Here is a 12,411-nt window from a genome sequence, read left to right on the forward strand (position 1 = left end):
TATTCTCTCAAAAAAGAAAAAAAAGAAGAACAGAAGTGTGTTTGGATGAGCTTATTTTCATCTGTTTATTATGTAACAATACAATTGTAGTTTGATAAATTTGATACTTTTAAAAGATGTATGTTTTTTTTAAGGATGAAAATAAGCTCAACCAAACATTTACTTAATTATATGTATAATATATAACTTTCAGGGAATACCTATTTCATATTTTCTTTCGAATGTCTTTCATTTACTACACTTCAATAATCTGAGATTTCTATCCATCTTGAATTTTTGCTTTTCCTATTCTATAGCCTACACTTGTTGGGTATTACAAGATTTATTCCATAATTGAGGTGGTAACCTTAAGCAAACAATGAATAACAAGGACGTATATTTAATTGCATCCAATTAAAAACATCTTACAGAGTGATTATAGTTTGTTAAAAGTTATATTTTATTGTAATTTTCTTATTTTCTCTTCATATACGGTAGGTTTATGTATATGTATTTATTTATTATGGACATAACCGTGACAATGTCAAGCTACTAAGGCTCATTTAATGGCTATTGAAGAAGATGGTGGATGCAATGTATAAGACTAAATTACAAATCACCCCCTAAAGTTTGGAGTGATTTGCCCTTTAAAATTCCAAAATTTTAATTTGTTTCCAAAATGTTAGGTTTTGTTTGGATTTGCTCACATCCATTTATATTCATTAATGAGATGGATATTACATGCCACATATGACTGTTGGTCCAATGAAAACATGCAATGTCATGTAATTAATTGTGCCACATCAATTAAATTGCTTAGAAGAGCTTTTTTTAAAAAAAAAAAATTAAAATGATTATTTTAAAATCCAAAAATTGCATAAACAAATAAAATAAAATAGTTTAAATTTCACTTTAAACCCTATAGTTTTTGGTAGTCCAAATTAAACTTTATAGTTTTAAAAGGAGTTTGAAAAAAAAAGTTTTAAAATGTAACAAATTAAACCCTACAGTTAAAAGTTACCTCAAAAAAAAAAAAAAAAAAAAAAACTCCTACAATTAAAATTGGTCTAATACTGTTAACTATTAGAATTAGGTTATGTTTGGATTGGGCTGAAAACCCACGCCTGCGTCTGCGTTTTTCCCTTTTTTTTTTTTTTTTTTTTCACGCATTTGTGACTTGTGAGACTTGCGGCTACTGTTTATGCACTATTTAATGAACAATAGCCGTTGTGGGGCCAGAGAATTTGTGGTCCCGGCTCACTTTCCATTAGGGCCTAAGGCCCACGTTGAGGAGAGTAGTTGCCGAGGACAGGTAGCGAAAGTCCAAATGGCCTAGAGATGCAGTCGAGGATGACTCTGTCTTCGACATCCTAAGGCCCAAAAGGAAAGAACGACACGTCATCAAAGGCAGCCTCCAAAAAGCGCTCCCAAAAGAAAAGGTGAGTAGAATGAGACTCGCATAGGGGTACAGTGTGGGAGTGGTTCAAGGAAAAAACGTCACCTCCGCATTGAATGCGCTAACAAGCGTCCTAGCCACATTGATGGGAAAAGACCCCTGAACAGTGTGATTTCAGTTATTGCAACTAACAGAAAGTGAGGGGAGGCGGCTGATGGAACAGGCACTTGAGTAATTACCTGCCTGCTCAACAGATGGAAGGTCAGGATAAACTGAGAGGGGCTATATAATGTAAGAATTCATGCGCCAGAGGGAGGGGGGCTGGAACAATGAGAACCAAAAGTGAAAGGAATAGTAAGAACATTAAGCTCATCGGACGAGGGTCAAGAACTAGAGTCTCCTAGGCCGTGCCGAGGAGAAAATCTTCTTGGGCAAAGTGCGGTTTTACCATGAACACCATGACTAATCACCGTCTGGTGACCAAGGCCTAGCCTTTCAGCCAACTTTCTATAAATTTATTGTTTGGACCTTTAGCGTTTGAACCTAATAAACCAATTTGGGGTCGTTACAAATTGAGTCCTTACAGCTGCAAAGTTTGACTTTTCTCCCTTTTTCAGCCAATCAGTATACATCGTATACTGTTCACAGACCCACAAATTTTACTTTTCAGCAACTTTTTCATTAAAAATGGGTCCCACGGTACTATTCACACATTTAAAAATTATTTTGCTATAGTATTTTTCAGTTTTCAGTTTCAGTTTTCAGCTGTATCCAAACGGACCCTTATTGTTTGAACTATGCATGAGAGAGAGAGAGAGAGAGAGAGAGAGAGAGAGAGAGAGAGAGGCAGGTCTGCTATGCGCTAGCCATCACTTGTTGCCCACTCTACCGATTGCTAAAGCCTTCTTTTATCACACTCTGACAACCACCTCAGGCTATCGGCCACCAAACCCCACCGATAAGTTTTGTTTTTTCTCTCTCTACTGATTGCTAATTTAAGCCTTCATTTATTCTTATTTTTATGAAAAATGGATTGATTTAGTTAGATTTATTATGTATTTTAGTCAGGTTGGTTTTGTGTATTTAAATCAAGTAGTTTTGGGTTTGATATCTCTTATCTCAAGAATGAGAATTGCCTCACTTTATTTATTTATTTATTTTAGTTTTGTTCTTTGGGAGCTAAAGCTCGAAATTTTAATAGAAAACATTTGACAAGGAGAAGAAGCTGAACAAGAAGAAAAGGAGTAGGAGATAAAAGGAGGAGACAGTAGTGGGAATTATAGAAACAGAAGACGTAGTCATGTAGTTCTAATAGTGTAGTCTAAAATTTATGCTAACATCCACATGCCACATGTAATTAGTAAAATATACCTATGATAATCATGTATGAAAACAAAACGATAGTTAATGTTAGAAAAATGAATCAAAATTTTAGAACTTGGGGGGGGGGGGGGAAACAAACTTACCTAATTTTAGGGATGTAATTTACAATTTAGTTTAAAAATTATGCTAACATACTCATCTCATATGTAATTACTAAAATATACATATGATAATGACTGATATAAATATAACCGTTTATTGTAAGTTGTAACAACCAAAACGGAGAAAATGGTGCAAACATAGTATGCCTATAGATACAACCATTCTCATGCCCAATTTTACAATTTATTGACTTGTGCAATTGTGAGTGAGTAACGTAATGTGATAGGTTGCACAAGGTAGAAAATATCTACTACTCATAATCGCACAAGGCAATGAGTTGTAAAATTGAGTGTGTGATTGACTATTTCTAGAATTATTCATCAAAATACAGATCAAAGTAGAAAATAACAAGGAAATGAGAAATACAACCACCATAACAAACATGAGTAATTATTGAACCTTTCCAAACTACGATGAGGTGATGTTTTGACCTTTTACATTTATGGTAGTTTTCACAAATTAAATTTATAGTAGGGTCTATTATGAATGTAAGAATCACATTATTGTACTCTGAGAGTATCTAATAATTTTCCAACCAACAAAAAAACACATACTATAGCAACCCTGTAATTAGAAAAGCTGCGACTCAGCACTCACGGAGATCTTCACTGAGTTCGGAAGGCCATGTTTATACAACACACTCACACCCTCACAATTAACCTTGGAAGCCCAATTGGTTAACTCGTGAAGTACCTCAAAGCTATAGATAGAGCTTTAGGTATTCATCCATGCGTATGTATTTCACATCTGGATATAGCTCTGAAGCTTCTTCACCCTCTTCTCCTATTTGAAAGTTTGTCAAACAACCTTCATAGAAAAAGTGATAGAGATGCCCAACTACTGTCTGGCCAAAACCGTCCAGTCCTGCGTTCAGAACAGAAGGAAAATAATAAAATTAATTATCATATGTGTAGTCTTGGACATGTAAAAAGCATAAGAGTTGAGCAGATTCTTGGTATTGCCTATAAATTACCAATTATTTAAAAAGTTTAAATTGTTAGGAACTTGTGAATTCAATTACTTAATTGTAATTCTAACAATAGAGACCCAAACTCTTCATTAATAAGTGAGTCTAAACACGTAAAATTTTTAATATTTCAAATAGGAGGTAGAGTGCAAACATAGATCAAACTTAGGAATATCTCCTGCTTTAATACTATAATAAATTACCTATTGTTTCAAAATATTAACCGTTAAGAAATGTTGAATTTATTCACTTAACCATAATTTCTAACAGTAGCTCTCCTTTAACTTTTACCTTTCATGGAGGCGAGAAAATCTTCTTGTGAAATGCTAATCTTTTCTAGTTCCTTCCCAAGAAGTTTCTCCCACTTCTCAACTAGTTCTCTTTGGGAGAGAATGTTCTCTGGAGGCCGAATGTGCAGTGTTTTGTTCAATGTTCGAGGATCATCTATTGTTTTAATTGTGTATAAAGCAACGTCGTCTTCATCCACGTAAATCACTGCAGCAAATATTCCAAAACAATGAAACATATATGACATTTTAATAATAATAAAGATAAAAAAAAATCACGAGCCCAGGCCAAGTCTTGTGCAAAGCAAAACATATAATCCTTGTCTACTGGGGGTGGGTACCTTTGACGTTGCCATCACCATAGATGGTAACTTTTTCCTTAGGAGGCAAGAGTGTTTCCATTTGAGAAAGGTTGGCAGCAAAGTAACCAGCAAAACAGTTAGCAGTTACATAAGTGAAGGGGATTTTAGCATCCTCTATTGCTCTTCTCACTACCATTTTATCATCAAATGTCACTCTTCCAGGCTCAAGAGCATGTCCCATCCGTGAAGGGTCCGTACCAAATTCCGATGGTATGAAACGCTACAATTTTTTTTTATACAAAAAATATGACAAGATGTTAGCATATCACATCCTCCTCAAGTAACATTGCCTTTTAGGTATGCAACATGGTTAAGTAAAGTTCTGTTCACAGATTTTCTCTATATCATTTAGTGTGTGTGTGCATTGACCAACTTATTTGTTGTTAGATAAGAAAAGAAGAAGAAGTAAATAAATGACTTAAATTTATTAACATTTAAATTTAAAAAAAAAAAAAAAAAAACTTCTAAACAAGATAATCCAGATAAACCCACACTAATCATCAAACTCTAATGCTGGGAAACGTTCTTGAAATATATATATATATATATATATATATATAGATATAGATAGATAGTTAGTTAGATAGATAGGTTTTTTTTTTTTTTCCTCTTTTTGAGTTCAACTTCAGAAATTTTATTTAGTTTGGTAATTAACTACACACAAAAAAAATTTCCTAGCTAATAAGTAGAATATCTATCATAGCTAGTCCTTCAATGTACGTTAGGATTAGGTAAATCATTGAAATTCTTTGAATAAATTGCAAGGTTATAATTATTAATCTGGGTTAAATGCAAAAATTATCCCTAAGAATTGGATTACTACTAGGTACTAACAAAATTTTCAAAAATCTCCAATTTTTAATGCCGTTTGAAAATTCTCTAGTTCCTACATGCTTCTTCATCTTTGGTTGCTATTTATCTATCATTAGTTATCCAAACACACTCTTGTGCATATAATTGCTATATCGTACAGTCATTTTGAATTATGCAATCAAGACAAGCTATCGAAAGGAAGCAGAAGACTTGCAGGAACAAAAAGCTTTCAAACAGTGTTATGTGTTATTTGTGTTTATGGGGCAAAATGGACTTGTTTGAAAAGTTTTACTATTACCTGGTATTAGTCCAAATTTTACACTATACCCACAAATGAGATAATGTCTGTATTTAAAATATAAGAGTGGATGCGAAAAAGTGAATTTGAGAGAATCAAAACCCTAATTTTGAAGAGGTTAATGAAGTAATTGAGGATATGAGAGAAAGGGAATATAATAAAAGACAGTGATACTATGTCAAACAAAATAGGTGGGACCGACCCACCTGTCCAAATTGTCGGGGCCAACTCGAAAACCAGCCGACCTAATGCCAATGACGATTGGCAGCAGGCATAGTTGTCAGTATCGTACGATACGCGATACGTATCATACGATACGTATCGTATCGTGTGTAAAAAATTCTGTATCGTATCGGCATATCGTAAGTACTCATGAATTGTACGATACAGTGTGCATATCGTATAAATCGTATCATATCGTAAAATCGTACGTATCGTACGATACATGGACAAATGCTTTAAAATGAGATTTTTTGTTAAAATTTGTACTTTTATTTGAATCTAACAAGTTGTTAGACTTGTTTTTAACAAAAAATTATTAGTTTACTTAGTTTACCCTACTAAAATAACATATTCATAAATTTTTTTTGTTCTCTCCTATACTTAGACTACATAGTATATACTTACCCTTCACTTTAATATTTGCAAATTTATTTTATATACTACAAATTAAATATTAATTGACAATATAAATATTTTATTTTTATCATTTTTTTTATAAGTCCAAGAAACTAGAATGCCAATTTTTTTTTTTGTAAAAATATTATTAAAATAAAAAGAATAAGAAGAGATTGTAAATGTTAATGACAAATGACGATGAAGAAAATTTTAATGAAGAAATAAGTTTGCAAAATTATAAACATGATGATAGCATTGACTTAGATGGGGTTGATTAGGCAATATGACGAATATGATGAAAATAAATTATTATTTTTGGGTCATTTGTAATATATTATCACTTTTGAATTTAGGAAGTTTGAATGCATATGTTATAAACACATGCTAGTTTGATTTATTTAGTTAGTTTGTTAAATATTATTACATAAGTGATGAATAAATTAGTCATTAGTTGAATATATTCAAAATATTTAATGAATATACCCTTTATATATGTATATTTATAATTTTTTTTATAAATTTTATTAAGTGTTTGTGTATCTTACGATACACGATACGATACGATACACGATACAGAAAAATTAAAAATCGATTCACGATACGATTTATGTTTTGACAACTATGGCAGCAGTTCTCCGCCACCAAATAGGGACTTAGGCGGGTCGGATGGCGAGTTTTCTTCTCCAAAACCAATGAACCCGATCCGACCGATGAAACCCATGAAAGAAGGCCGGATTTACCTAGATCCGTTCAGATCCAACGATATTCTGGTGAAGGTTTGGTAGTTTTTGGTTAGATCCGACTAAGATCTAGCTTTTTCTGCTTAGATCCAGTGATGAGATGAAGTTTTTGCTCAAATCTAGGCTTCATGTGGTTGTTTTTGTTCAATTTTTACTTAGATTTGGCGATGAGACAAATTTTTCGCTCAAATCTAGGCTTGATGTGGTGGTTTTTGCTTCAATTTTTGCTTAGATCTGACAATGAGATGAAGTTTTTGCACAAATTTGGGCTTAATGTGGTGGTTTTTGCTTCAATCCAGTGCTCGTAACACAGATCCGGCAAGGATCCAGTGAAATTCGGTGGTTGTAAGTTAGTTTCAAGCTCGACCAACCTGATCGTTATCCACTGGAGACCGGTCCGACTTGATCAGAGGTTGTCCGCAGTTGGCGGTGGGTCATTCAACTGTCCACCCAATGTAAGCGGGTTAGTTGCGGGTTGGGTACAAACCTGACCGACCCTACCCGTGGATACCCCTAAAAATAGTATGGGCAAATTACAACTTACCCACCTGTGGTTTGGCTGAAATTTAAATTGCCTACCTGTGGTTTAAAAGTTGGCACTTTGCCCACCTGAGGTTCACTCTGTTAAGTTTCTGTAACCCACCTTTATACTTTCAACATTAAAAACACAAAAATCAAGATCTAAGAGCATATTTCTTAAAATGGTGAAATTTTGGCTTAAGAACACTCTTTCTCTTCATAAGAACATTCTCAAGCCTATCAATCCAAACAAAACTATCAAGGGGATAGAAAAGATTAAGAAAGAAATTTGTGGTGCATTTGATTTGGTTTTAATTTTTGGTTGTAGTGACTATGGGTTTATGTTCAAAATTTATGGGGTTTAATTTTTGGTTTGGGTTTATGCTCAAAAATTCTGGGTTTAGCCTTTTTTTTGGGTCCTAAATTTAACTTTATGACATGATACATAGAAAGGAACAAAACATGATTAACATAAAGAAGTTGCAATTCAATTTATCTTACATATGAGCCACATGGATCAGCATATCAAAGATAGAAGAAAAGTAGGTTGCTTAAAGGAGGAATCATGCACCCCTCTTGACAAATACAATTTTTTCGAACCTCAACATCCACATCTATTCAATCACCAATTTCGAAATTGCGAAGATAAAGATCCAAGCCATATCCACAAAATTAATTTGGCAGAAATGGATCATATCTTACAGCCTAGAAGACTTGCCAATCTTTCTCCCACCCATACCAATTTATTTAGAAACTAAAAGCTAAACCCATAATTTTTGAACATAAACCTAAACCAAAAACTAAACCCATAAATCTTGAACATAAACCAAAAATTAAACCCATAAATTTTGAAAATAAACCCACAGTCACTGCAATCAAAAATTAAAACCAAATCAAACACACCACAAATTTCTTTCTCAATCTTTTCTATCCCCTTGACAGTTTTGTTTGGATTGATAAGCTTGAAAATGTTCTTATGAAGAAGAAGAATGCTCTGAATCCAAAATTTCACCATCTTAAGAAATATGCTTTTAGATCTTGATTTTTATCCTTTTGTTATGTTTTTTGTGTTTTTAATGGTGAAAATATAGAGGTAGGTTACGGAAGTCTAACGGAGTGAGCCTCAGGTGAGTAAAGTATCAACTTTTAAATTATAGGTAGACAACTTAAATTTTAGTCAAATCACAAATAGGTAAGTTGTAATTTATCCAAATAGTATTAAAAGTTCCTTAAAATAATTTATTAATCAATGTGTAAAAGCAGCAGTTAACAAGGCCTTTTTATTATTTCTTTTCTTTTATGCATTTCTTTTGTTTTTATTGGCAGCGGAATAAGACGGATCTAAAAAACAGATAAAATGTTCTCTATTGTGGAACATGAACATTTAAATTTGTTCACAATATATAGGTCTGGCTTTAGCATTAATTGAAATTATTCGCAAAGTATTTTATCAAATTATCATGAATATATGAGATCAACGCAATCAATTGGTAATGAAAAAAAAAATTGGTAATGAAACTACAATAATATAGTTGCTTATTTTTAAATGTGATACTAAGTACGTAGTTAATTATCGTAGACATATAGTTTTTTTTTTTTGTTGAGAAACTATCGTAGACATATAGTTAGTTAAACATGGAATGAAATGGACTTCATTGATTGAAATTATATTTTATATATTTACTAAAAAGATAAAAGAAATAAAATAAAAAGAAGATATAAAGTTAATAATTAACCTTAATGTTTCCAGCTTCTTTGATGGCCTCAACAAGCTTGAGCTGCAACAAAGATTCGTGAGAGCCAGAATGACTCCCAGACATGGTGCAAATGACAACATCAACTTGTTTCACAGCATCTACGAGGCTGTTGTGATCGGAAAATGAGGCTTCAATAAGGCGGGCACCTTGCTTCTTAAAAGAAAATAGCAATTGGACCTTATCAATGTCAGAACCCATCTCTCGGCGCTGAAGAACATAGGTGGTTATATGATCCTCCTGTGCTAGGCTTGCCTTCACAATTCTCTTCCCGATGTACCCAGTACCCCCCACAACAAGAACTTTCCTCTTTGCCATTTCAATCAATATTCACTCTTTTCTTTTCTTTTGCTTAATTGCTTCTGTTAATCAATATTCACTCTGCCATATCAATCAATATTCAGTCTTTGACGCATGGTTTTAAAAACCGGACTGATTCTTTCATCTCCTTTGTTATAATTTATTTATTATTTTTTAATTATAAAATTATTAATTATGATATGATTGGTTCAATCATTGATTTGATCTCGATCGGACAAAAAACCAATAATCAGCCTCTTTTATAATTCTTTGTCACGGTTGGAATTCTTTTTGGTTTTTAAAACCATGCTTTGATGAGCCCACAATCTCTGAGATCCGCATATATTTTATGACATTGACAGGTCCCTCCATCCACAGTCCACACTTGAATGAATGTATGGACACTGTAGACAACCAAAAAAGTTCTTAACCCAAAATAAGTGAAAGTGTACCCGGCATGCGTATGATGTTTACTTTTCTTCTTTAATGGGTTACAACAAAAATATATAAATAGAAAAATTTTAAAGGCATAAATTATTTTATAAACTATACTATTAATGCAATGAATGATTATTAATAAATAAAAAAAATAATTATAATTTTTCATTCATCTTAATTTGAGTTTTACACGTTTGTGAACTGCTGATACAACTAAGAGTTTATCAAGACCAGCCTTAAAAAAATGAACACACACGGTAGAGGCTTTCAAAAAATTATATGTGCCAAAGTTGGAAAACGTGAACAAAAGATCAAACATACTTATTTTATATATTCGGTTATTTTGAATATATACTATTGTTAATTTTTTTAATACCTTATTCTTTTTCTCTGTGTGTGTTAAAAATATTTAATATTTTAAAAAAATTTATTTAAAGCTCCCATAATAGAGTATAATTTTTTTTTTGAGAAGCATAATAAAGTATAATTATGTTAAGTGTTATTTATATTGTTTATTTATTCATATATGATTGGTGCCAGTCTTATTGGTTAATGGGAACACTCTTTCGAAAACATTTTCTCATTTATTGAGAATCTATTTTATTTTTTGAGAAAGCATTGAGAATCTATTAGGTGCTGGATATGTGTGGTGGGTAATGTATTGTCGTGGGCATAGTATTCATCAACTATAGATCATGTTTATTTTCAAACTAGAATTATGAGGGGTAGGAAACGTATTGTCGGAGTTATAGTATAAAATAGAACTATAGATCATGTATTTCAAACTAGGATAATGAGGGGGTTGAGGTGGTAGGTATTCTAATATTTTGTTGTATATAGAATATTTTACATTAGATTGGTTATGGGAACCCAAGCCCAGCCCAGTAGCCCGACCCGTTAGCCTGACTCATTGCCCAAAATTTATAACAAAATAATTTGGGGGTTGGGTGGGTGAGGGATTGAACTTTAGACATTATAAAAACTTTAAGACCACACACCTAACCACTAAATACTTGGAATGATTGTGATACAATATGCATAATAAATATATATTTTGGTATTAGTCTAGTAGCTTTGATTTTTAAAACAAAGTTACTAAGATGATTGTTGCCCTACCTCTGTGCCTCTGGAAAGAAAGTCATTCTTTCCTTTGATAAATTCCAATTCTTTCCTTACAAGTTACAATTATAGAAGAAATTCCTTAAAAAAAGAAAAGAAAAAAAAAGCTTACCGTTGGTTGGAAGAAATTCTTTCCTTAATGAGTTGATATTTGATTCTTCATATATTTCCTTTAAGAATTGATATTTTATTCTTCAAATATTTCCTTTAAAAGTTGATATTTAATTCAATGTACTTATTTATTCTTATCAATAAAAGTTAATTAATCTTTTTTTAGTACCTTTTTAAGAGGTATGTCTTAGTATTTTTTTTAATAGAATCTTTTTAGTAGATTTAATTGTTCAATTTGATAGTTTGTAATAATATATAATTATAATTTTTTTGGTTAAATTTTTATAACCCCATTGAAGACCTGTTAAAAATGCCCATGAGTAGCCCATTAAACCCACCTCACTGGCCCAGCCCGCTAAAGCCCAAATGGGCATTGCCCATGGGTAGGGCCATGGGCTAGGATTTTTCCATCCAGCCCGGCCCGACCCAGCCCATTGACTAGTCAACAGCCCGTTAAGCCCAGCCCATTAGACCCATGGGCCAAGTAAAAACGGGTCGGGCTGGCCCGGCCCGGCCCATTGACGAGGCCTAATTAACAATAAAAGGAGGGGGAGACTCAAACACAGTAAAGTCTTCCTCCAGGTTTGTTCCAAACTTCGCAAGAGCATCCGCACACCGGTTCGCCTCTTTATAGCAGTGAAGCAGCCGGACCTGGGGGATGTTCTTCATTAGGCTCCTGCAGTCATCAACAAGGGAAGAAAACTCCCCGTTAGTATGGGAGATTTGAGATAACAGAGAAATCACAACTGATGCGTCGATCTCCACTTGAACTGCCTCAAGCGATAATGCATAGCACTGGTATAATCCATCACGAACTGCCCAGAGTTCTGCAGCAAGACTTGAAGTAAGTCCGACTGCTCTGGCAAAACCCGAAATCTAGTTACCCTGCCAGTCACGTATCAACCCACCACAACCAGCTAGACCCAACGTCCCCTGTACCACTCCATCCGTATTCAATTTTGCCCAACTCACAGGCGGTTTCACCCACCTAACAGCAATGGTTGACGTTGATCGAGAGCTTCCATGATCCAGGACACAAAACCAAAACTCATAAACCTGTGCTTCCACAATTTTGAATAAGTCCCAAGAGGTGTGAGAGGTTTGAAATAACCTTTTATTCCTGGTAAGCCATAGTTGCCAAATGCCAAACAGAAAGAACAGTGCCCAGGGGTAGCTTTTTCCTTTTGCGAGGACATTACATTGGACATTCACTCTAATCCAGTCC

At 33.5% G+C, this 12,411-nt stretch overlaps 1 protein-coding gene across 1 annotated transcript; it reads right to left on the reverse strand.

Moving 5' to 3' along the window:
• Positions 1 to 3,225: 3,225 nt before the first annotated feature.
• Positions 3,226 to 9,667, reverse strand: LOC115969769 (isoflavone reductase homolog). Its single transcript, XM_031089380.1, has 4 exons — positions 9,201 to 9,667; positions 4,456 to 4,696; positions 4,119 to 4,322; positions 3,226 to 3,724 (listed from the first exon to the last, which is right to left on the reverse strand). Exons 1-4 carry the CDS (start codon positions 9,534 to 9,536, stop codon positions 3,561 to 3,563), a joined length of 945 nt encoding a protein of 314 aa, XP_030945240.1. The 5' UTR covers positions 9,537 to 9,667; the 3' UTR covers positions 3,226 to 3,560.
• Between the last annotated feature and the right edge of the window lie 2,744 nt (positions 9,668 to 12,411).

Source organism: Quercus lobata, chromosome 12 (assembly GCF_001633185.2).
Source record: "Quercus lobata isolate SW786 chromosome 12, ValleyOak3.0 Primary Assembly, whole genome shotgun sequence".
NCBI lineage: Eukaryota > Viridiplantae > Streptophyta > Magnoliopsida > Fagales > Fagaceae > Quercus > Quercus lobata.

What these genes read in the sequence shown, in the direction of transcription:
- LOC115969769 (XM_031089380.1), bottom strand. Translation starts at nt 9,536, where the DNA reads ATGGCAAAGAGGAAAGTTCTTGTTGTGGGGGGTACTGGGTACATCGGG. An exon ending in AAGAAGCTGGAAACATTAAG is followed by an intron (nt 4,697 to 9,200) that starts GTTAATTATTAA and finishes AAAAAATTGTAG; the next exon opens with CGTTTCATACCATCGGAATT. An exon ending in TTTTCTCGCCTCCATGAAAG is followed by an intron (nt 3,725 to 4,118) that starts GTAAAAGTTAAA and finishes TTCTGAACGCAG; the next exon opens with GACTGGACGGTTTTGGCCAG.